This window comes from Hemibagrus wyckioides, linkage group LG18 (assembly GCF_019097595.1).
Source record: "Hemibagrus wyckioides isolate EC202008001 linkage group LG18, SWU_Hwy_1.0, whole genome shotgun sequence".
In the NCBI taxonomy this organism is placed as follows: domain Eukaryota; kingdom Metazoa; phylum Chordata; class Actinopteri; order Siluriformes; family Bagridae; genus Hemibagrus; species Hemibagrus wyckioides.
In genome coordinates, this window is record NC_080727.1 from 15,912,130 (window position 1) to 15,937,500 (window position 25,371).

At 39.2% G+C, this 25,371-nt stretch overlaps 1 protein-coding gene across 7 annotated transcripts in view; it reads right to left on the reverse strand.

Annotated features, from left to right (window-relative positions):
* Positions 1–25,371, reverse strand: part of rimbp2a (RIMS binding protein 2a) — a 66,434-nt gene that overhangs the window by 30,709 nt on the left and 10,354 nt on the right. For all 7 annotated transcript variants that reach the window (XM_058416078.1, XM_058416075.1, XM_058416081.1 and 4 more), the window contains 2 exons: positions 20,603–20,731; positions 6,509–6,592 (listed from right to left, as the gene is read on the reverse strand). In XM_058416078.1, the coding sequence (XP_058272061.1) occupies positions 6,509–6,592; positions 20,603–20,731 (213 nt within the window). The remainder of the gene's footprint in view (positions 1–6,508; positions 6,593–20,602; positions 20,732–25,371) is intronic.

The window sequence follows — 25,371 nt, forward strand, 5'->3', positions numbered from 1 at the left end:
AGCAAGGGGTGATGAATTCAGCATGCATTGAGCACAAGAAGCCTAGAGAAAATGGGAATTCTTCCAATCTAATCCAAAAAAGATCCTCTGATTCAGTAGACTGTGTACATAGTGACAAAAGACCACTGGGTTCTACATCACTGAACCACAAAATGATGCCACAGCTTTATATTTTTTGTGTAGTCATAATTGTATCCTAGTGATGTAACACAATTGTATTGATGGATTTTTTTATTCCTAAAAAGGTATGTGGACACCTTACCATCACACACACGTGATTCTTCCCCAAACCGCCACAAATTGGAAAGCACACAGTTGTACAGAATGTCTTGATATGCTACAGGATTATGATTTCTCCTAACAGGAACTAAGAAGCCCAAACATGATAATACCAAACTGCACAATGCAAGCTCCATGAAGACATGGTTTGGAAGATGTTGATTGACCTGCACAGACCCCTGACCTCAACCCCACTGAGCTCAGGCCATTTTGGATGAACTCTACATGCACACCAGACCTTCTTGCTCCTGTGGCTGATTGCCACACTCCAAAATCCAGATGAAAGCCTTCCTAGAAGAGTGAAGGCTATAAGGTATAGCAGAAAAAACAGGATCAAATCCATATTAATACCTATCACATCTGGTTGTGATAGTCAGGTGTCCACAAACTTTTGCCCATGTAATGTAACTCTTGTTAGAATCAGGAGGCGCGCTGCCACACCCTAGGATCCCACTTTCAATTAAATATAGTATAATGACCATAACTGTGACCTATTTTATAATGGACCTTGCAACAGCACTGGTTATTGCACTGTACACCACCTTACTAATGCCCTTAATAACACTTAACAGGCCAAACTATAATACAGGAGCAGACTTACTGGCTTATAGGCTTACTGAAGCTAACATTTCCTCCAGGGCACAAATCCCTTTAGCCTGCACAAACTACAAATGAGCTCCACTTTGTCACCCTTCATTTAATGTGCCAAGAGAGAAAGAGAGCTATTAAAAGCAATGCACCACTCTCCGGCATCATGCACATCTCACGCTGCCTGAAATCAGGAAAGGAATCATTAAAAAATGATAGAAAAAAAATCAGCAGCATCCAGTCACATCCAGTAAATACCTGTTTAAAGTGATTGGGGGTCATTTAATATGCAGTGTGTATTAATTAATCATCACTTGATCACCATGAACTTCAGAGCACTGTTTTTGGGGTTAATATTAATGGTTTGGGCTGAAAACAACTTTGTGGGGGGTTTCTTTTGCCTCTGAAACTGGATATTTAAAAAAAATTATAATTATGATAATACAATTTTATTATTACTTCTATTATTATTATTATCAGAGAAGAGTAATCTTTAAGATTTAAAAGAAAATACATGTTTACTCATAAAGCACCACTTCATATGCCATGTAAATAAAAGTGCTTTATAAAGAATGATAAATATAAAAAATAATATTTAACAAAATGGAAAAAAGGAAAGTGAATGATAAAGTGCTGAGGGATTTTGAAAGAATTGTATATGATCGAGGTGTGAGGTTCCATAACGTTACACAAACTAAATCATTTTAATGGTAATATATATACATATATAGAACCATTTCAACCCATTGCTGGTGCTGACTTCAGCGGGAGACACTGCCTCAGGCTTGACTCCTTCATTACTTCATCTGTTATAAAATGATAATTAAGAACCAAGACAAAACTATATTGTAATTCAAATGACCATGTATGCGTCTGTCTTATAATATTACGCAGCTTTAACATCAGTGACTGACACTCCGCTAGTACTGAAGACCAGAGCACAGTTTTAAGGAGCTTGTGGATTAACAGTGGACTTTTAAAGCCATTCAATGTCGTTCAGCTCTGACTAAGTGTCCTGTCTCCTGCTGACTGCTTCACATGTCAAAGTGCATCATCTGCCCTGCTTCTGTCAGGCATCCTCACGATCATCAGACTGAAATGGGCCGCTCTGTGTGTCAGCTGCAGCATCAGCACTGACATGACAGCTTCAGTACACCAGGACACTGAACACAACATGGCCTGGCACACCTCTCCTGTGAGGACGTTTATTTGTGAGAATGCAGCCGGGAACGTTCAGGACGTCATGTTCCATCACGTCAGACCACCAAATACTTAAAGAAATAGTTCAGGAATAAAAATCAAATCTACTCAGATTAGTCCAAATGTGTCTGTGATCTGACTTTTACTTATTTCTTTACGTACTTATTACTTATTTTAATGTTACACTGGAGCTATGCTGTGAGGCTAATGAAAGTCAGTCAAAAATGTTTTTGCCTCAAGGACACATTCAACTCTTCATTGACTTAAACAAGCATAAAGAAAACCTCAGCATTTAGGTGCATGCTCCGAAGTTAAAGCAGCAGACATAATGGACATCAGTCCTATGTCCCGCCCCCTAGGCTCTGCCTCTCAAAGTTTAAAGGCAAAACTGTTGCAGACGTGTGTAGAACTGAAACAGAAGAGAAATTCTACTGCAAACTTAAATTTACTAGGGTTTTATTTATGGGATACAAACACATGAAAAAGATTTTGAATGAGGGATATAGAGAACAACCTGGGAGGGAGAAAGAAAGAAAGAAAGAAAGAAAGAAAGAAAGAAAGGAAGGAAGGAAGGAAGGAAGGAAGGAAGGAAGGAAGGAAGGAAGGAAGGATTTGTTTTGTAAATTCATAAGCCTCATAGAAGCAGTGTATGAGTTTAATAGAAGGAAAAGATATAAAAAGGTGTGCGAGTGTGTGTGTGCGTGTGTGAGAGAGAGAGAGAGGCAGAGAGGCTGTTGCTTATTTTGTTTAGTTATTTCTGTTTGTTTGTTTGTTTGTTTACTCGGATCTGTGTTTGTAACTGTCGTACTCCCAAAGAATATCATTACAGTCTGTTCACAGCATGTGAATGTCAACTGTTTACAGTATGTACTTGCTTTTGCAAAAATGTCACTTACAAATAAACCACTGTTTAATCAGTATTTACAACCAAAAATGAATAATTTCATGCTAAGAAACATGTGCAGAAAGAGACAGTAATTGAGACTGACATTGCGTGCTGAGCTTTAGCTCCAGGTATGGTCTTCATTCCTGCAGATGCTCAGAGAAGCTCAGCTTAACCATACACACAGTCACAGAGAAATAAAGCTTGTTTTTCCCCATACAGAGACAGGGCACATATAAGGTTCAGGTTTCAGCTAAAATTAAGTTTTGCACTTTACAGTGAAAAGGGTACAGAAACAAAGGGGCAAGACGAAGAAAAAGAGCATCTAACAGAGTTTAAAGGTCCTTAATATTCCTAAGTGAAACCTGAAACATATATTCTAGCCATTTTTTTACTCTAAAATGAAGTCTATATTCTTTTATTAAACTGTTGTAAAGTGTCTTTTTTTTACCTCTCTAACTCATCCCCTAGTCGTTAATATTCATAAAGCAGACTTCATTAATATTCATTAGCTTGCAAAGAACCTCCACGAACAGAGAAGCATTTTTAAAATCGGGTTTCTGGTTGAGAAATGAGGATTCGGGAGATCGCTTAGAGGAAACAGCATCCCCAAAATAAGCTTTAAACCAGAGATGATGGAGAGATTTATGTGTATGTGGAACAGAATTAGGATTTATTGTTTCTGTTATTGCTTGCTCCCGGTGCGAGTCAGTATTTTCATTTCATAAATTGTATTGATTATGTATGTGTGTGTGTGTGTATGGTGAAAGTGATCCACAACCCTTGAGTGAATCTAGACAAAGTCGTTCTTCTCTCTAGCTAATCAGTTGAGTTCAGTCAGTTTATAGAGCCGATTCAGTCACAGCTGGTAATTTCCAGCTTTTCAGTAAAACAAAAAAAGTGAAATTTAGGGAGAAGCACACGTTACGAGATAACATGAAGCAGAAATGATTAATGATGATGATGATGTTATTAATGATTTAGGCTGTTTGTTGCTTGCCTTGGACAGCAGTGTGACCTGGCTCCTCTACCTACCAATCTGTCTGTCTGCCTGCCTGTATATCTGTCCTATGCTCACTACAGTTCTGTATATATCATCCCAAATCACACACTAGTGCCCTAAACAGTTATAGTGTGCCTCCAGCTGTTTCTTTATGTAATGGAGCATCTTCTATAGAGCTATCTGGTATTGATGACTACAATTCAATTCCACTGTGTTACTCAAATGAATCTACCGCATAATTTAGATCAAGCACATTACTGAAATGGCATGTAGTGATGGAAATTCTGTCTCTTCTGGCTGAGGGAAGTATATCACGTTTCAGCATTCTAAACATGGCCCAAAGACAACACTCATGTGCTGCATGGGCAAGAAACAAAGGTTTTAACTGATTAAACTAATGATATGCTTTCATGTAATTAATAAAACATCAGAAATCGATGAATCCTGCACCAGGATGATGATGTATATGAATTTATGCATCTAGGTTTCTGGGTAAGAATTCTGCTGAAAGGTGAGGACAAAAGCATTCACGAAAACATTCACATAAAAGAGCCGACTCCATGAGTCGAGTTGTGTGTGAATGACGCACACAAAGAGTGTGTAAAGAGATTTTTTCTAAGCACTGAATTAAAAAAACAGCTGAAAAATGTTTTATTCCATAATATAGGAGCTGTAATAACCTCAAAGATAAAGTCACAGTCTTGAGTGAGCAGCTGTGTGGATGGTCCCTCAGCGCGGTAAATCACTGCCTCATTATTCCTCCCTCTGAGATTTGTGCTTCATATAGGAGGCCAAGCGTCACATTTCTGCAAGTTTGCATTATACCACCAACACAGGGTCTAATAATATAATGCAGCCTGCACATATGTATGCAGCTCAGCCCCTACGCTGTCGCTCAATCAACATCTGAACCCGGAGGTCAGAGTCAATTTTGGCTTAGGACACAGCTGCATCTTCACACAGCTTTAAAAGGCTGTAAAATCGACAGATAATTCATTTCTTTAGACACTCAATGCTTCTCCTCCTGAGCAGAAGGTTGAGAATTTACAGCTGTGTCCTTAAATAATGTCCCTAAGCCTCGTGCTCATTTGTGTCCTGTTTGAAAGTTCATTCCAAAGTCAATAATAAATGTAGTGTCAAATGCAACAATAATAATAATACTGTATATAATAGTTTTAATAAACATATAATACCTTAGATACTATTTGAGCTTGAAATAAATAAAAGTGTCTAAACATAGGCTAAATATACCTATATTTAGTGTATAAATATCTTATAATATGAAATATTAGATCATCTGGCCTTGCTCAGATTGCACTTTTTTGCACTGACCTGGCAACCTTGCTGCCGGATGTTACTCTATTACAATATATGTGCGAGGTGTTGGGTATAAATGACCGGTGGTTAATGTGAGGACACTTTGTGTCCGACCACAGAGGCTGGTTGATATTACATAACAATAAATTCCCAGAGTCCTTTCTGCCACAACAACCTCTGATATCCAGTGTGTCGTTTTTAATCCATGCTGTTGTCCTGAACATGTACGCTTCTAAGCCACCTCTGAGGCATGATGGGGATTAAATAAAATTACCACAGCAAATCTGGGTCCTGGATATTTTAGGACATTACGATGAGCGTATTTGAGTTTACTACAGAACAACTGGAGAGTAACTGACTTTTAGTTTAATACGGTCTTTGCAAAAAGGAGCTACACTTTACTGTCATTAATTTACTATGAAACAGATGATAGTCTTGATTTACATGCTCAATTTTCATTCATTTATTTTAAAAGAAAACTTTTATAGCTATAATGGCTTTCTATGTATGTTTGTTCTACAGTTAAAGTTTCCAGGCACTGTGTTAATATTTATTCTTAGATGAATTGTAACATGATTCAACAGAGAAAATGGTCACAATTTCACAAATAGTGCTCAGGTCTCTGCTTGTTATAGCAGAGCATAATGTTTAACATATCTGAAGTCACATCAAGCTGATTGGACATTGATGGCCATATTATTATTATTTATTGATTTATTGATTTATTATCTTCTGTAACCTATGTTTCTTGTGGAAAAGTTATTATGAGTTCCTGAAGAGGCACCTTAAGTATTATGAGTTCCTGAAGAGTCACCTTAAGTGCTTGGACCCCTAAAAGAAGAAGTAGAAGAAGAAGAAGAAGAAGAAGAAGAAGAAGAAGCTTGGTCCCTATTAAACCTCGTCACATGTTCCTGCATGCCATCATTACGCCGAAATGGCCCCTTGACTGCATTACTTATCAGCCACTGTATGTCACATGACGTTGTGTCTCACAGTCTCACTCATGTTGCTTTGCCTTCCGTTGCCTTCCTCATCATCTGTATGTTTTGCTCTTTTTGGTTTACGCTCTTCGTTTTGCAAAAATAAAAGTCTGCACTTGTTTCTGCCGCCTTGACAAAAATCCCTGACGCTGCAATGCGAACTGCTCTGGGTCTGTGAGGAATTGACCACGCCTCCACACTGAAACTTGAAAAGTAACACTGAAAGTGTTGTAAGAGAGACAAGCTGATTAAACTTACTAAACTCTGGCATGTTGAGATCTTGTTCTTCACCTCGCGCTCAAGAAGCTGACATCTCTTCCTCCTCTCACTCACTTCGGTTTCCTGTTGGAGAAAAAAAAAACCGACACAAAAGACACGTCTGTAATGTTAGCTTCTTCGGTTTTGCCCTTAAACAAACATCCATAAGCTCTGTCACTTTTTATAATGGATTTGAACTGTCTGTAATTGCAACCTTTTTAACACTGGGAATAAAAAAAAAAAAAAAAAGGCTTGCAAATCTCATATTTGGGGTATCGCATTTCCACTTCGTCCTTGTTGTTCTGTTAATCGTCAGTGCAGCTTGGTCAGAAAGTTCCGATAGAAGCATCAGCTGATGGAATAGCGAATAATCTAAGATGTTTTCCACTTCCTGCATTCCCATATTTGACTACCCGCTGAGATTGATGAAGTGGGATTTATCCCTCCATTCATCTCTACCTAAAAGGATCAATGCAGCAGTGCTTTAATCATTAACTCATCCAGCTCTCCCACCGTCTTATCTGTCCGGTCTGCTCAAACAGATCAGGTTCAACTTTCATGCTAATATTTCTAGTTAGCTGAGCTGAGTCTCTGCTTTAACAGAGTCGTATAGGCGCTTTGCATTCAGGGACTGAGGGTCTGTTTCTTGTCTTGACACTGGATTTCTCATCTTAGGCTGAACATTGCTGGAAAATCAAATTGATAGAATATTTTATGAGCTAGCTCCTATTCAAATGATGAGCGTTTTCCTCCAATTCAAAGGTTTTCTTCGATTAAATGCCACTGAAACCATGCTAACACTGTCCCCCTGTGACACCAGCATGGCATACAACTACTCACAATCTTTCAGTGGAATAATGAAAATACAGCACTCACCGGTAAATTAAGCACCTGAAACCTTAAATATAGTACAAATATTTTTAATATTTATTTCTTTAATGCCGGAAACGGTTCTCAGGACGATTTTCACATCCAGTTTTATTCACTGTGAGGTTCAGAGCACCAAAAAAATCTACACGCAAATTGACAAAAGTGCTGGTCATGTGGTGGACAAAGTCTTCAGGGCTCATGACACAGAAAGCTTTACAACAACCAGTAACCATGTACATCATCAGTGTGCGTGCATGTGTGTGTGTGTGTGTGTGCTGTTGCTATAGAAACCTCTTCAGGTGGAAACAATAGCCATGAGAGCAAACAGCTGGGCTGATGTTTACTTACAGTTTTTCTAGCTTACAGCTGCTGGCTGAAATCATGCACATTTACTCAAGTGTGATGGGGGCCATGTGGAAATACTGACAGCTGCACGCTAAACATATCGTCTTAAACAGGTTCAGTCAGGTGATGTGTTAAAATTCATACAAAGACGATTTTTAAATAAATTAATAAATAGGTAAGAACTGCAAAAAAAAAAATTGATATATTTTTATTTTATGCATTCATTTTTGCCCATTGTCTTTTAAGGGCGCCAATAATTCTTACATATTTAGCAAACAACATGTAATAAATGTAATAAATACATTGGTTTCTTGTATGAATTGTCTAGGAACATTGGAATTATTGTATTTTAAACACATTTTGTAAGTTTTCTCAAAGGGCTGCCAATACATCTCAGCGTATGTGCATGCCTGATGATCGTATTTGAGGCGCTAAGTGGCGAGATTTTTGCTCAGGGAACAGTGCTGGCATTAGGATTAGTCAGAAGTGTGTCGTCTACATTAGTGCTGTACTTTAGCGAGAGTCTCTGGAGAGGGAGACGAGACTCTACGAGGAGACGGCGTGGGATTTAGAAACAGACATGCAGCATGCCTTCCTTTCCCATCAGCTCCATCTGAGCTCAGCCGAGCGAGGACGAGTGCAACATGAGAGGAGGAGGAGGAGGAAGAAGAAGAAGCAGAAGAAGAAGAAGAAGGAGGAGGAGGAGGGTGGAAATGAGGATGAGGGAGATCTAGAAAAGAGCTGCCATCAGTGCCGGCCGCCTCCAGTAATGTCTGAAACATCACGCCCACACGAGGGGACATGAAAAAAAAGTAAACTCTCTCAACAAGTCTCGCTCTCAGACAGTTTCACTTCACTTCACGCTTTAACCTCAAAGTGCCCCTGAAATCTAAAGTGCTGTTATACCAGTCAGGGATATAAACGAATATAAATATATTATTCAGATTTAACAAACAAAGTGTTCTAACCTGATACAAATAGGAGGCGTACCATTTTTTTTTTATTTATTTATTTTGAAAGCTTGCCAGGAAGGGAAAACTATGGAAGCAACAGAAAAAAAAGGGCATCTGAACGAGACAGAGGTTATTACTTTCCTTTCCTTCTCAGGCTACACAGCCTCAAACAAGAAGATTAAAAGCCTGCGTGACAAAGATCATGATCATGAACATAAACATGTGGCGCTCCTTACTACCTGCCCAGTCAGGGTCAAGGTGGATTACGTTACTTTAGATTTTGGAAAATTTAACCAACCAAATACATCGGTTTCAGTGTTGAAAATATTAGACGTACTATTTTCTTCTCCACAAAGGTTTTTTTTTTCCAAAGGGACACAATATCCTGCAAGCGTGAGGTCTTTATTTACAAGGTGAGCTCTTGTATAAAGGGCACGAGTATGACGTTCATGGAAATAAAGCGTTGGTTAACATGATTACTAGCACTACTGTGCGCTGCAGCTTCGAAGCAGATCCTCATCTACCATGATACAGTAAATAGATACATTAAATCTAATAAAACATTATTGGTGTAAACTATAAACACCCTTTTGCTGATTTGGTAAAGATGCCGTTATTATGAAAGTTGTTTAGCTTAGTCAGTCCCATTAGATAGAAAGATCCACAGGGTGTTTGGCTGAGTTCATTTTTAACTTGTGTGAAGTGAGCTGGAGTTAAGAAACTGTAAAAGTTCAGGAGTTGACTAAAGTCTTTTGCCCTGCTTTTATTTTCTAACGATTTGCAATATTTCTGGACACAAAAAAAACTTTGGTTTAGAGCACACCCACTTCCAGTTTAATTCTGAATACAGACAGAGATGCATAAATCTAGAGCAGTAAACAGAGACAGATATAGAGAGTGACATTATGTTATACTCATAGTACTTGTCCCTTTGTGTTACAGACATTAATACAATAGTTTAAGTATCCCACACTTTCACAGTAGTGCCTTGGGATTGATTCCTGTGCAGGGAACCAAACCCAGCCACTGAGGGGTTAACTATCAGTGGTGGGCCCAAACCAAGAATAGTATGGGAGGATTCCATCAGGAAGGGCATCTGGTGTGGGGGGAAAAAAACTGTGCTAAATTAAATATGCGGTTCGGATGATCCGGAACAGGGAATCATCACAGCAGATATTTTTTTAATTTTTATCATTCATCCTTTCTGGTAAAATAATTTTAAAAATTTTACTAACACATCCTAAACTAGTCTTGTGTTTGTACAATTAAATGCTCTGTAAAACAGAGCCACTTCAATAGGAACACCTGTAACACCTGTAACCTGTAACACCTGTAACACCTGTAACCAGGAACACCTAACCCTAACCCCTAGGAACACCTGCTCATTTACGCAGTTACATGTGGCATCAGCACAACACGTAATAAACATGTAGATACAGGTCAAGAGCTTCAGTTAATGTTTGCATCAAACATCAGAACTGGGTGAAAATAGTGATATCTCTGACTTTAACTGCGGCATGGTTTTCAGTGCCAGGAGGGTTGGTTTGAGGATTATGGAAGCAGCTGATCTGGGATTTTCACAGACAAAAGTCTCTGGAATTTACACAGAATGGTGCAAACAACAAAAAACATCCAGCGAGTGAAATGTTTACAAGATGAGACACCTTGCTGTTAAGAAAGATCTGAGGAGAATGACCAGATTGGTCAGAGCTGATAGAACTCATATAATCAATCTTTACAACCAGAAAAGCATCTCAGTATGCACAAAACATCAGCCCTAGGGATGGATAAGCTGTAACAGCAAAAGATCTCATTGAGATTAGAAAAAGGCCAGGTGATATTTTTTTTCTAATCTTCAACCCACAGTGACTCAATCAATGTTTTTCATTTTTCACACCATTCTGTATAAACTCTAGAGACTGATGGATAACTGCATAAATGAGCAGGTGTTTCTAAAAAAGTGGACCATGAGTGTCTATGTCTTGCCCCGTCTTGCTCTATTGTAGAAGCTTCTCAGCAGCAAGCACGGTTTGTTGGTGTAATTTTGGTTGTTAGTTGAATTTTCAGATGAGTATTTTATTAACTTGGGGCTGTTCAGTGGAAATCTGCTACCTCAGACGCAGGGAGAAGGTGATTCTGTATCTAAACACCACTAGGACTTCTCTATCTGGAAGAGTAAGTAACATTGTTTTATATACTGCTAAAACACATCACATGCAGACACATCACTATGACCATCACCATCTCTAGTAATCGATTTTGACTCCAAAATCGGGTAAAAAAGGAAAAATTTGTCCTGGATACTTAACAGTCCATCAATGATTTTGCAAAAATGAAAGCAAACTGTGTGTTATTTGAAGGAGCCTGAAGTTTTTTCAAAATTACCGGGTCAAGATTTGGGCCAAGACACTTGCGTCGAACGCGAGTACTGCTGCAAAAGAAAGCAATTAAATGTGTCTAAAGAAGAATCCTCTACTTGCAATTTCACGTATTCATGTAAAGTTACATGAATTGGCGTAAATTTATTTAAAATAAACGTTGAACAATGGAACATTTGTCCCTTAGACACTATACGTGAGTCTGGGGGGGAAAAGGGTTTTTTTTTGTTGCTACTTTTGCAGAATTTATAGATCCAACAATCCTATCTGTAGTAATTACACATGCAATGCGGAGATTTTAAGATCGAAAATGCTGAACTATTCCTTTAATCTCAGACTCTCATGACAGTGCGTGACTCTGCATGACCTCGTCTCCATCCATCTGCTTCCTGTCTGTAAATCTTCTCTTTTTGTCTCTCTGCTCCTGTCACTGTGAAAACGTAGCCGTGTCAGAGGTATAAATATGCTAACTATATTTAAAAATAGCAGTTATACAAAATCCTAAGTAGTAAGCCTGCTAAAATGTATTATTATTATTATTATTATTATTATTATTATTATTATTAGACCATATCATTGTTGCTAGGTAGGAAAGCAACAAATTCTGTTTAAAAACTAAACATACATATCCTAAATTCAGTCAGCTGGGATACGTTTCAGATCTAAAGACTACAATGATAATTTAGCTTTAGCTTTTAGAATTATAAATAGCAGGATTGGACAAAATAAAGCAAACTATCCTTTCAGAAGAATTCTTCATTTCACAACAAATCATAATGGTGACTATTTTTTTTATCTTTAAATTTTCTTTTAAATCCAGAAAAAATGCATTGGTAATCCAAAAAATAAAAATTATATTACTTAAAAAATGTTTGCATTTTATTTTATTTTTGGGATTGAAACTATACAGCAGCCCTGTCTGAATAAGCTAAAAAAAAAAAAAGAAAGAAAAAAAAAATCACAATATGTGTTATTTATTTTTTACGAAGGCTGCTAATATTTACACACGTTGCTACTGACTGCACACAGATTCTGACAATAATTAAACGTGGACAAAAGGCCAAAGAGGAAACATAAGTCTTTACACTTGAATGACGTCCTACCTCAGGTGAGTGTAGGGCACTCGGGCAGAGGTAGGGGGTGTGGCTTAAGGTCTGAAGTGATTTAGATAACAGTGAATGTTGACTAAAATACTGAGAGACGGGGTGGTGTCATAAAGCGGTTTTCCTATAATAGCACATCCTGAAGTCTGTTATTTCTACCACAGCGATTTCCCAAAAAACATGTTATCCGTTTATAATGTTGTGGAATGACCGTGAAACAAATTAGTTCCTGTCATCACTTGCATCAGAACAACTATAAAGAGTCGCTCCTTCACCAACCTCTATTTTTAGTTCCTAATAACAAGTTTGCCATGTTTCAGAGAAAGTGTAATGTGCAAACTCCTCTGACCGGAGGACTCTCTTACACTTACAGTATACATTTACCTCTGGATGTTAGAAAGCTCAGACCTTCCATTAATGAAAAAATAAATGTCCCCTTAAAGAAAATGGAACCGTGCGTCTTACTTTAATCCATTTAATTCTGTCAGTATAGAATTGCCACATTAGCATAAGTGCATTAACATAACCCAGTCTACACCACGAGGGGATTACAGAAAATTAATCAACACCTTCAGACCAATCAGAAAGAAGGAAACTTCAGACCCCAAACACATTCTCACTCATCAAGAAACAATGCATACGTTTCATTTTGTCTGATCTGACGATACACCTGAGGCTCCATCACTCCACACAGAAGAGGGTGTGAACACCAGCACGAATATCCCTTTAGAAAAATGTAGAGCTGACAAAGCCAAAAGATGCGCTGAGAAAATACGAGACCCGAGTGTTACTCTCTCGTGGTGGTTTCCTATGTAACCATGACAACCCAACAGATGCTGTGAAACGTTTCAAGTTACAAGGGTCCGAGAATTGATCCCCTGAGCAGATCGATGGGACGTGAGACAAAATACTAAACACGAGCCATGCGATCCACAGTGAAGTGAGTGCTAACGGCTTTAGATCATGCACGCTGATATATACTATGTATAAATGTGTAGGTATTAATTATACATGAGGGCAGAGCATTTTTTCCATATCCAGATCTGCTCAAATGCTGCAGAAACAGATGCTGAAAAGGACAATATGGATTTGAATAAAACAGGGAGAATAAGGTAGAGTGGAAAAATGAGAGAGGAAAAATATCTACCTATGTCGGTTTATTCTCCACAGCATCTTGCCTGATGGATGAGGATACTCCTTTCCTCTCTTCTCGTTCGCTGTGCTGCTTCCTCTGGGTGTGTTAATGTCAGTGTGCACTGGGCCTGCGTATCTCTCTCTCTCTCTCTCTCTCTCTCTCTGCAGAGCTCCCCCCACTGTGCATCATGGCCGCCCCTGCATCCTCCTCCCACCTCCCACCTCCCCCTATGTGTGTGTGAATATATATATATATATATATATATATATATATATATATATATATATATGTGTGTGTGTGAGAGAGAGAGACAGAGACAGAGAGAGAGAGAGAGAGAGAGAGAGAGAGGTGATAAAAAACGAGCTTTCTCAGGGGGTGGTGAAGTCATGGCCCTTCTCCTCCTGTGCCAAAAGCCACCACAGCTAACTAGGGTGCCTAATTAGTCCGATTAATGCCGCTCACACACTCACTCACTGTGCAAGGTGCTGAAAAAAAAAAGGGAAGGAGAGATGAGGAAAAGCTCTCTCTTTCTCTCTGAAAGCATCTGTTAGAGAACCTGAGCGAGAGGGAAATCCCACAAAGTCTGCAGTCTGCTCTGCATGACGAGGTGTAAAATGATGCCATAGGCAGCTCTGGTCCAGCTGCAGCGCTGCCACAGGAGGCATCGCACACAGGAAACGTGGTGGAAACGTGCTTTTACTCTGGAACAGTGTGCAAATTATTCATCCGTCAACACGGAATATGAAAGGAACACGTGCGTGATTAAAGCATGTGTGAAAACCTGTGAGCGTAGGATATCTGATAGACTTCTAGCCAGCCGAGAATAAAAATAGCAAATTGTTTATTATTACGTTATCAGAACGTCCAGCAGCGTCTCTGACAGGCTGCATTAAAAAAACACACTGCATGGTTCCTGCAATGTTCAGGAAGCTGTGAACTAATGCTGCTTTGCTTGTTTTAAAACATGACTCAGACATTAAAAAAATAATAATAATAATTAGCAGAACATTGTATGAATTTCTAGTAACCTTTCTAGCAAGTCTTCAGTCTGTCAGGTGCAATACTCAGGCAACATTTAGTTCAAAAACACTGACATAACGTTAGTCCTGTTATCTAACTGGTCCGTACTTAACAAATATTTACTAACACTGGGCCATGGCCAAAGTTTGTCAATCTCTCAGTAAAGCTGCGTGTAAATGTTTGCGTAAACCAAACCAAACCAAACTAAACATTTCCATTGGATTTCAAAAATTTCAAAAACACTGATTTTAGTTATACTTGCTTGTGTGTATTGATGCGTTCCAATCAGCTGTAAATGACTAATACTCATACAAAGGTAGCAATGCCCACAAAACGAATGTTGTGAGATGTGAGATGTGAGAAACTCGAAATGATCAGCGTGAAAACAGAAGGGGAAATTATACTGACTCACTACTATGGCAATAAAATATCAATACAATATAAATATCAGCTGATATTTATTATATTTTTATATTTATATATTTATACATTTTGCAGCTATAAACAGACTGAGCAGCCCATCCTCCGTTTATATGGTGCCATTTCTTAGGTCATAAGTGAATGATTCGTTCTATTAATCTTCATTCATTTTATAGGCTTGTGTTGGCTTGGCTTCTTTAATTAATGCCAATAATATAAAAGACTGGTTTTCAAAAAACGATTTATTGATGGCATTAGTCCTCGTACTAGTGACCTAGGATGAGGATGTGTTTTTATAGAGTCTCCAGAATACAGTGTGGATGTTCACCGATCAGACATAACATTATGAGCAGTGAGAGGTGAAGTGAATAACATTGATTATCTCCTCATCATGGCACCTGTTAGTGGGTGGGATATATTAGGCAGCAAGTGAACATTTTGTCCTCAAAGTTGATGTGTTAGAAGCAGGAAAAATGGGCAAGCGTAAGGATTTGAGCGAGTTTGATGAAGGGCCAAATTGTGATGGCTAGACGACTGGATCAGAGCATCTCCAAAACTGCAGCTCTTGTGGGGTGTTCCCGGTCTGCAGTGGTCAGTATCTATCAAAAGTGGTCCAAGGAAGGAACAATGGTGAACTGGTGACAGGGTCATGGACGGCCAAGGCTCATTGATGGACGTGGGGAGCGAAGGCTGGCCTGTGTGATCCGATCCAACAGATGGGCTACTGTTGCTCAAATTGCTGAAGAATTTAATGCTGGTTCTGATATACAGATCTGCTGGTGTCAGAATACACAGTGCACTGCAGTTTTTTTGTGTATGGGGCTGCAAAGCGGCAGACCAGTCAGGGTGCCCATGCTGACCCCTGTAAAGAGGCAACAATGGGCACATAAGCATCAAAACTGGATCACAAAGCATAGGAAGAAGGTGGCCTGGTCTGATAAATCATGTTTTCTTTACATCACGTGGATGGCTGGGTCCATGTGCGTCACTTTCCTGGGAAACACATGGCACCAGGATGCACTATGGAAAGCCGGCGAAGGCAGTGTCATGCTTTGGGCAATGTTCTGCTGCGAAACCTTGGGTCCTGCCATCCATGTAGATGTTACTTTGACATCTACCACCTACCTAAGCATTGTTGCAGACCATGTACACCCTTTCATGGAAATGGTATTCCCTGATGTCTGTGGCCTCTTTCAGCAGGATAATGCGGCGTGCCACAAAACTAAAATGGTTCAGGAATGGTTTGAGGAGTTGACTTGGCCTGCAAATTCCCCAGATCTCAATCCAATCGAGCATCTCTGGGATGTGCTGGACAAACATGGAGGCTCCACCTCGCAACTTACAGGACTTAAAGGATCTGTTGCTAACACCTTGGTGCCAGATACCACAGCACACCTTCAGAGATCTAATGGAGTCCATGCCTCAACAGGTCAGGGCTGTTTTGGTATCAAACACAATACTAACAAAACTATTTTATAATTACAAATAAGACTAAAGCTTCCATTAGGACAAAAGTTATGGCACCCTAGAGCAAACTACTACTACGTTAAAAGTAGATTTGGGATGTTATCAAACTCTGGGACTAAGACTCCATCATGACAGGTCAGCCCTGCTCATTGTTTCTGTTCCAACATGAAAATATGAGGGTTTGTAAAGAAGCCCTACTTATTTCTGCTTTCACGATTACATGTCCACATTCCTTCTTATCCTGTCAAGTGCTTGGTGAAATAAATTCAGCTAATTCATCCTCATTTGGCAAGAAGCAGGCAGAAATCAATTGGGGAAATGGCTTCCTAGAGTAACTGAGGTCACCACAGGATTCCCAGCGGCCATTCAGGCTCTTAAATATATGTGCTGTCATGGGATGTGGACAAATTACCCTTGAGACACAGGCTACAAATGCACCCTCGAATGCAGTGTAAAAAAAAAATAAAAAAGCATAGATGTTGATTATATCACTACATGCTACAACCTTGGCTTGCAGGATTTTAAAAAATGAATTCGTTTGTGATAATTTGGGAAATGATTGTTTTCATCTCAATTCCACAAATCATCAACAGTCTCACAGACATTCACTGTTAGTAGACTCTGATTGGTCTGAATGGCCAGAGTGCTTTTTTTTAGGTTCTGGATGTGTCAGAATTGCAAAGGCCAACACTGCAATAACATTAATAAACCTGCGGTGTTAAGTCTGTATTATTTTTATATAACAGCACGATAGATAGATAGATAGATAGATAGATAGATAGATAGATAGATAGATAGATAGATAGATAGATAGATAGATAGATAGAACCCTAAGGAAATTCCAGATGTAGTGTATTTTAATGGTTTATTGTTCTTGTTGTTAATTAGTTCTTATAATTTGTATTGCAGTAATAATCATTTCCTCACCACCGTCTTCTCTCTCTCTCTCTCTCTCTCTCTCTTTCTGTCTCTCACACTTTGTCATTCTACATAGAAGCCAGAATCTCTTCTGCCCTGAAGACATGCTGGGAAATAAATGTCACCTAACCTTCAACAGTTACGCATTTTACTTTGTTACACATCACCACATTTTTTAATATTCATTTATTCTCTTAGATTATGTGACATTTCCCTGTGAATCAGCAGTTACTATAGAAACAATAAAGTATTAAAATGAATATTAACCTATTGTTCATGTTGCTGACAGAACTACTGTCAGAAGCATGCGGTTAAACAAAAGTAACGCATACCTTCTGACCGGACTCAAGAATTCAGTCACGCTGTGGTGTAATTTTCGATAACACCACCTCTGACAGCAGTGCAGCTGCAAATCACAGGTTTATATTAATGCAGTCGTTCTAATATGTCATTTCTGTAGTTGGCCGCATTCACAGAGACTTGTGCAGTGAACCGTCTACATAAATCAATTTATTTTTTTGAATTGGTAAAATTTTCTGTAAAAGGCTTATGGACGTAGCCTCTCTCTAGCGTCAGGACCTGTAAAGATGTACCTTTAAGGTTTCCCCAATACTGAGTCTTTAGAGAAAGAGGATTATGTGTTGCAGTTTCTCAGTAACATGACAAGTTTTTTATTCAAGAGAGAGAAAAAGAGAGACTGGTGACAGAATGACTGTTTATAGCTGCTATAATGTGATAACAAAAACTCACTTGTCTTCCATTAAATGTAACTATAAATGGACAAAAGCTGGCATGGCAATTTTTCTGACATGCCAAAAAATTAAATCATTAATTCAAAATTGTAACTGTAGGCAAATTGCCATGATATAAGGAATTAAACCTTGGGACCTGCGCTAATGAAAACATCGGGTTTGAAACAGAAATTTCAACACGCCAGTATTTTAGAATTAAACTGTGATTCAAACCATGTTTCTAACCAATTTTTGTGCAGTTCTGTTATTGAAAAAGTGGGAAAAAAATTGCTGTTGACAAAAAACGGTTTACAAACTATTATTTTTTACAAAATTTCAAGTACTGGCATAGAATTTATGCACAAAAAAAAAGATTAGGTTGAAAATGTTATTCATAATTTGCATTTCCATCAGCTATATATATTTAAATGCACTAAACCTGATTTCACAAAAACATCCTGGGATATAAATATAACTAACTTGGTTAAGGAATTGTGTGTGTGTGTATGTTAATTTAAACAGGTTATTGAGGTGATTAACGGTTGTGTTGTTAACTTTCTTATGTTAAATGTGCCCACAGATGGGGGTCAGTATAATGCAGCCTTCTTTGTATAAACATAGTTTCTAATTGTTGTTTCTTCTGAGTTCAGTCAGGAAGAAATGGATCGATGGCAGAAGCAGGGGGTCAGAGCCGAGATGGCCGGAGAGCTGGAACAGAGCTGCATTAAACGTCTCCTCCAGTCGATGCCATGGAGAGGATAATAAGGTTAAGGGAGCAATCTGGGTCCACTGGAAGAACACAGAGTCTAATAGTGAGTCTAATTCTATCAGGAAGGAGTGGCCTGGAGCTCAAATCACGCTTTCAGCCCCTCATCTCTCACGTCTATATCCACATCCACGCCCTGCGCACTGCACACTCCTGAAGCCCTCCACTCAAGCGTTTGTTTGGCTTTGCTAATTAACTAGACTGCTCCTCTCTCGCCACCGTTATTAGTCTCTATTAATTATCAGCTACTGTCATTATACTCATGACTGTTATTATCCTCCAACCAATTACACCGAGGCTTCAACCGCGCCCCACCGTTTGCTCGGCGGTGGTATCGCCATGACGACAGAAAGGGCAGGAAGAGGCACAAGGTCAGTTGTCAGCAATGAGTGACTCTCTCTACGCTGTCTGTCATGACAGGTTGCCTGGCAACCAGCCGAAAAGGATGCAGAGATGACACGTGATTCCGAAATGACTCCTTGGTGCATCTTATGAACAACAGCGTTTGATGAAGTGTGGATGTAAGCCAGCTTTCGCATCCTCATCATTTTCCACGCTCTATTTCAGACAAAGGATTTGTACATTGCACCCCTCCTTCCTCCACCTCTTCCCCAAACGTAATCCTGTGTTTCCATTGTCCAATCCAATCAAATGAGAATGCTTAAAAGTTGGGGTTTTTTTTTAATGTTTCCTTTGGTAAATGTCCAACATGTCCTTAGATGAAGTGTGAAATTTTATGTCTTATGTACATAAAATAAGCTGTAACGTGGCCAAGATATTTTGAAGCCAATTTCAGGATCCAAATCTCACACAGATTTGAAGGGAAGAATCTTTTCTGACAGAGAAACACTTGTACAGGGGGCAAATGAAGAATCTTCTACCACAAGTCTCCAAGCTGGAATTTCAAACATACAGTCTGTATTTTTGTGTGGGTCAGCGACATTTTTTTTTTTTTATATATATATATATTAAACCAGTTTCTGGGGGCCAATACTTTTGCAAGACATGTAGTAAATTATGTTTTAGATAAATTACACCTCATGTAGAGGTAAATTAGTAGAATTTTCATCCAGTGTGAGTCAGTGACTAATGAATTCATGAATGAATCATAGATCTTAACAAAAAGAGGCAACTGTTACTATTGCTTATCTGTCACCAAATAAAGTTATCCCTCAATTAATAACCATGCAAAAGATTTAATTATTTTGTATGTACAAAAGGCTAATCCAGATTTAGGATTCTTATAAAACAAGGACCTGCATTTTTCTTGTTTTCCTGGAGGCTAAGGTCTTTTTGTTAGAGGTGGAGCTGTGCAAAGGTCATTAAATAGGATCACATTTAACATGTTACACTGGCCCTTTCCTACATCTGACCTCATGCTACGCACAAACGAAGACACAGAGACCGTGCCACATTACAATGTCGTATCACTTTTCCTGCAGCGATTAAAGCTTGTGACCGCATGCACCGCTGTGGTCAGTCGGTTTCCCATCACCCGGCTGCCCTGCCCTGCTAGTGGGACAGTTGCCAGGGCAACGATGGCTCCCAACGTTATACCACTTGTCATTTGGGACCTTGGAAAAGCCTTTATCCTCCTCCTCCGGTGTCACTTTGATTTAAATTCCAGTGTAACACATAGTTACAGTACACATGACCCAGGAAAGTGCATGGACCTCTAAAATTCAAGGGTCCCCAAAAACCTGATCCTTGAAAATATCAGATGTCATAATGCAGGAAATGTCAAACTGGGAGCCTCAGATTAGAAGGGGCCCAGATGACAATAATCTGTACCTTGTGTGTCTGATTAACTGGATGCATGATGAAGGACTTAACATATCAGGAAGCCTGAAGATTAGGAAAGACATGAGGAAGAAATGGTGGAAGAGTGATTTCTGAATGATAGGATAATGGCTGTTAAGCTTAAAAAAAGACTATAATTACGTAAGGAGAACCAAAAGGAATTGCAATGCAAAGCTCTTCAAACTCACAAGTGATTTGTAGAGCTGCTTCTGCTGCCTCAGTGTGGCCACCTCAAGCTTCAGGGTTCGATTTGTCTCCTCCAGAAGGCGAAATCGGTTCACGTTGGACAGGTGAAGAGGCAGGACCTCGTGTTTCAGCTGCAGGAAAAGATGGAATAAATTGTACAGGAGAAATGCATTGAATAAATACACAGGATGTCAAGCATGAGTGCATCAATAAGAGCTAAATGAGCATGCTCCTGTAAGAAGCACAAGGAGCTACAGATCCAATCCAGAGCCTGAGGCTCAGATGGGAGTTGTTCATAAAACCAAACAGCAGCAATCAGACAAAATCGATGTTCACAGGAAAAGTCGTCGGGATGGGCTTGATGTTATTAAGGCATACCACATGCAGAGTCATGTCCGAGCGCTTCACTGCTGCTTACCGACTCTGCGACACTGAGACACTGTGCCGCTGCCAGAAATAAAAGTGTGGGCGTGCTGTAGCTCTGCTTTGGGAATGCTGCACTCACAAAAACCACTCCATTTTCCACCCATGTCCATTACTGATCATTTATTCATGACTATTATTCGGCTGTGTCAAAATGCTGCCAGGAGGCCTTCAGGAAAAACAACGCTCACGCTTTCAGCTTCAGAAGGAACATAGGGAATGGAGCAAAACAAGAAAACTCCATTTAAAAATAGAGCTTTTTAGTAAATATAACAGAAAGCAGACTTGAAGCAGCATCACAATCATCATCAGTGTCTGAAACCAGGAGGAGTGTGGATGGAGAAACTCCTTCAGTAGGAGCAAAGAAAGGAACCTTTAGAGGAACCAAGACACCACATCCTCCTCTGGACAGAATGCAGGACCATAATGTTTTTTTATGATATTATATTTATATAAATAAAAACGAATTCATATAAACGAAGTAAAGTCTACTGGGTTTATAGCTAGTAATGAGGATATTAGAATACTAGTTATCACTAAAACTAGTCAGAACTAGGTTGTTCATAATAAACAGGACAGTATCATGAGCTTGAAAATATATATGTAGTCTACCAAGGTTCTACGAAGTACCTAATAACATCAGTTGTATATTTACTAGTAAGTAAATAGATAATATTTATTTAGGATGTCTCGGGTGTCACAGTAACAGTCATTAGGTTTTCTGCCTCTGCTTTGATTATTTTCGTTTAACACTACATCCCAAAATGATCAAACATTACTGCAAATATCACAGTCTCAAATATCACTGTAACTAATTCAGCTTTTTAAATTTATTAATAAATACTTTTTATTCACTTTTAGTTACATTTAATGCAGAGGAACGTCCTTGAAAACAAATTACTTCCTATTACACCTATAAGCAATTGGTTCTTCTTTTTTCTCTCACATAATAGATAAGGGGAAAATAACCCACAGCTTGTCATCTTATGGAGAAATTGTATATAATAGTTGAGCAATAATAATAATATAAATAATAATATGAATATGGGCAGCATGGTGGTTTAGTGGTTAGCACTGTTGCCTCACAGTACTCAAGAAAGTCCTGGGTTCGAATCCCGGGTTTGAACAGGCAGGGGCAGTAGTGCAACTGTGAATGCGCTCATGTAGATACAGTATGTTGTTGTTTTGCATGTTTACATGTTCTCCCCGTGCCTGTGTGGGTTTACTCTGGTTTCCTTCCACAGTCCAAAAACATGTACATTAGGTTGATTGGTAATTCTAAATTGTCCATAGGAGTGTGTGTGTGGCCCTGTGATGGACTGGTGACCTGTCTCCTGCCTTCTGCCCAATGTGTGCAGGGATAGGCTCCAGCAGATCCCTGTGACCCTAATTAGGAACAAAGCGGGTATAGAAAATGGATGAATAATATGAAGGCTCTCCTGTATCAGAAACCTTACATTAACAGCTTTACCTCTGTTACAAAATGCTGACACTGGAGACTCCTTCCAGAAATGTCAAGTAAACATCTTCCCACAGAAAACATTATCAAGAATGATACACTTTTCCATATCAGATAAAACAAATTTCCTAATCAGATTAAGTGAATGTGTGTGAATTTTATGTAAAGCCCCCGGCAATGAGTTACTATAGAAACAACAACATACTGTATCTACATGAGCGCATTCACAGTTGCACTACTGCCAGAGCTGCTGTTATAGAAAACCCCTTCTCCTGAGTAAACAGCAGCATGCAGAATTCATACACTCTGTGGTATGAATAATAATAATAATAATACAACCTGCTAGTGACCGAAGTGAACATATTGAGTTCACAGATAGTCAGAGCATCAACGTGACTGAAAATCTCAGTACGATCCTGGGGTTCCATTTCCTTTTTAAAGCTTTATTGATAGCACAAAAAGTCAGCAGACAATATACTGGAATGGTGCCACACTTTTTTCTTTCTTTCACTTACTTTCTTACAACAGAACTGATTTTTGTAAAGCATCTGTTCTGAAAGAGTAGCTCTGTGTTAGAATCCAAAAGAGCTCAGCATGATGGGGTTTTTACGACCATAAGAAATAGCTGGTGCTCAGATTTTGCCTGAGACTGCCCTACTAGAGACTGCCCTCAGCTTAAATAGACCCATGGTGTGTACAGAAGAAGAAGAAGAAGAAGAAGAAGAAGAAGAAGAAGAAGAAGAAGAAGAAGACTTTATTTTTTATACATACAGTATATATCATAGCACAGGGAAATTCTTTGGAAGTTGGGGTGAGTGTGCAAGGTCAGCTATGATGCAGCGTCCCTGAAGCAGAGAGGTTTAAGTCCCTTGCTCAGGGGCCCAACAGTGACAGCTTGGTGGTGGTGGAGCTTGAGCCCGACCTCCCGATCAACAACCCAGAACTACCACGGCCACTATAGGTTTACACATTTACAGCATTTGGTCGACATCCTTAACAAAAGCATTATATATTTATACAAAGAGCAGCTGAGGGTTAAGGGCCTTGATCAAGGGCCCAGCAGTGGCAGCGGCTGAATTTGAACTCACAACATGTCAAGCTGTCACTGTAATGGCAATGCACTAAGTTGGAAATTCAGCTCTCCGGTTGTCCTTTTCACTTCTTAAGCAGCAAATCTTGCTTAAGGGATCTAATTTAAAACGCTTCCCCATGCCAGGAAAGTAATGCACCACACTGCCACCAAAAATTTCCAATCTCCGAACCCTTCAACTGAAGTATCAACAGATCGGACAGATTTCTTCAACGCCTTGGTGAATGTGTGTATATCCTACATAATCCCAGCAAACTCCTACACCATGCTACAAACACTCACGAGTCTGGCAGGCTGTTGGTTTTCCACACTGGTGTAGCTCTAAATCTTCACACCAACCAGCAAGGAGCCTCAGAACGAGCCAAAGAAGCTAGCAGCTCCAACACACAGCCAATAACACATTTTACAACTAACAAATCACAACAAATCAGGGTTAAATTGTTTTATCTGGTTAGGAAAAAATCAATACACTCATTTCTTTGTGGCATTAAGGTTGCATTAACGTGACATTACAATATATGATGGGCTTTTTGACAGAAAACTACAGGCTCATCATCAGGAAGCATCTCATGAATCTTAGTGATAGACAGTTTTATGTTCTCTTACTGATGGAAAAGCCCTGGCAGTGTACAACAACAAATTGGCTTTCTCCATCACTCCATCACAGGTAGTGACATTCCTATACTGTATAGCCCCGAGTTGGAAAAAAACATTTCTTTGGAAAGTGCCAGTCGCAAAACTGCCAAGTCGCACAAATTCCACATGAATAAATTCCTACCATTTTTTCCTCACCCAAGGGATGGATGGAACAGTGCACAGGAAGACAATGACACACACAGCCAAAAACACACCTACAACCTGCTGACAGACTGCTACCTGACCCTAGGTGCCCCATGAGGGTGGGGCATTAAACATTGGAAAGGGAGCATTTATCAGTGCCTCCAGGATTTTAGACCAAGACATATCGTGTGTCATCATCAAAATGTGCATTCAGCTATCATAGAAAGTAATTACATATGTGTCACGTTTTAAGTCATGTGATGCACAGGAATGCTTTGAAATTTTGACAAAGCATTATTATTAATGATTTTGTCTGCTGTTGTTGCTGTACTGTACTTTCAGTCCAAAATGTTTTACAAATGCTTAAAATTCACTATAGCAGAACAGCAGCAGTAGGCAATCAGGCCTGTAGCTGTAAAAGTGCAGATAAAGTAGCTTAACACCACTACATGCTCTGACAGAGCAAACAAAAGACACGCTTTCGCGGAGCCATCCATAAAAGGGCCGAGGTGGGAGATCATGTTATTACAATTTGCAAATTACCAACCTACAAATAGTGTTCTCCTCGCAATAGCCGCTTTCAGGACAGCGCATGCGTGATATCACTCCTCCCGAGGCAGTAATAGTCTGAGAGCTTGGATATATTGAGTGAAGCATTCTGTATAATGTTACTGTTTACTATTGGTAGACAATTAATCAATAAATCAAACTCAATCAGCTGATTAGTCAGTTATAAAAACTCTAGCCCTTATTTTGTTTACAACACAATTAACTGAATTATCATCTCACGGCACCTTCTATAGGGAAAAGATCACTTGTTGTTTTTTAAGCGTAAGCCATTTTTCTGAGCTAATGCATTTAATATAACATAGGCTATATGCTGTTTTGGCGTATAAGTCATAGCAGATGCTAGAGAGAAAATAAAGTGTCTTATATTCCTGAAAATACGTTTAATTACAGGAAAATATTTGTACATGGATTGAGTTCAGACTCGTCAGTCGCATTGGTGGTGAGCCATC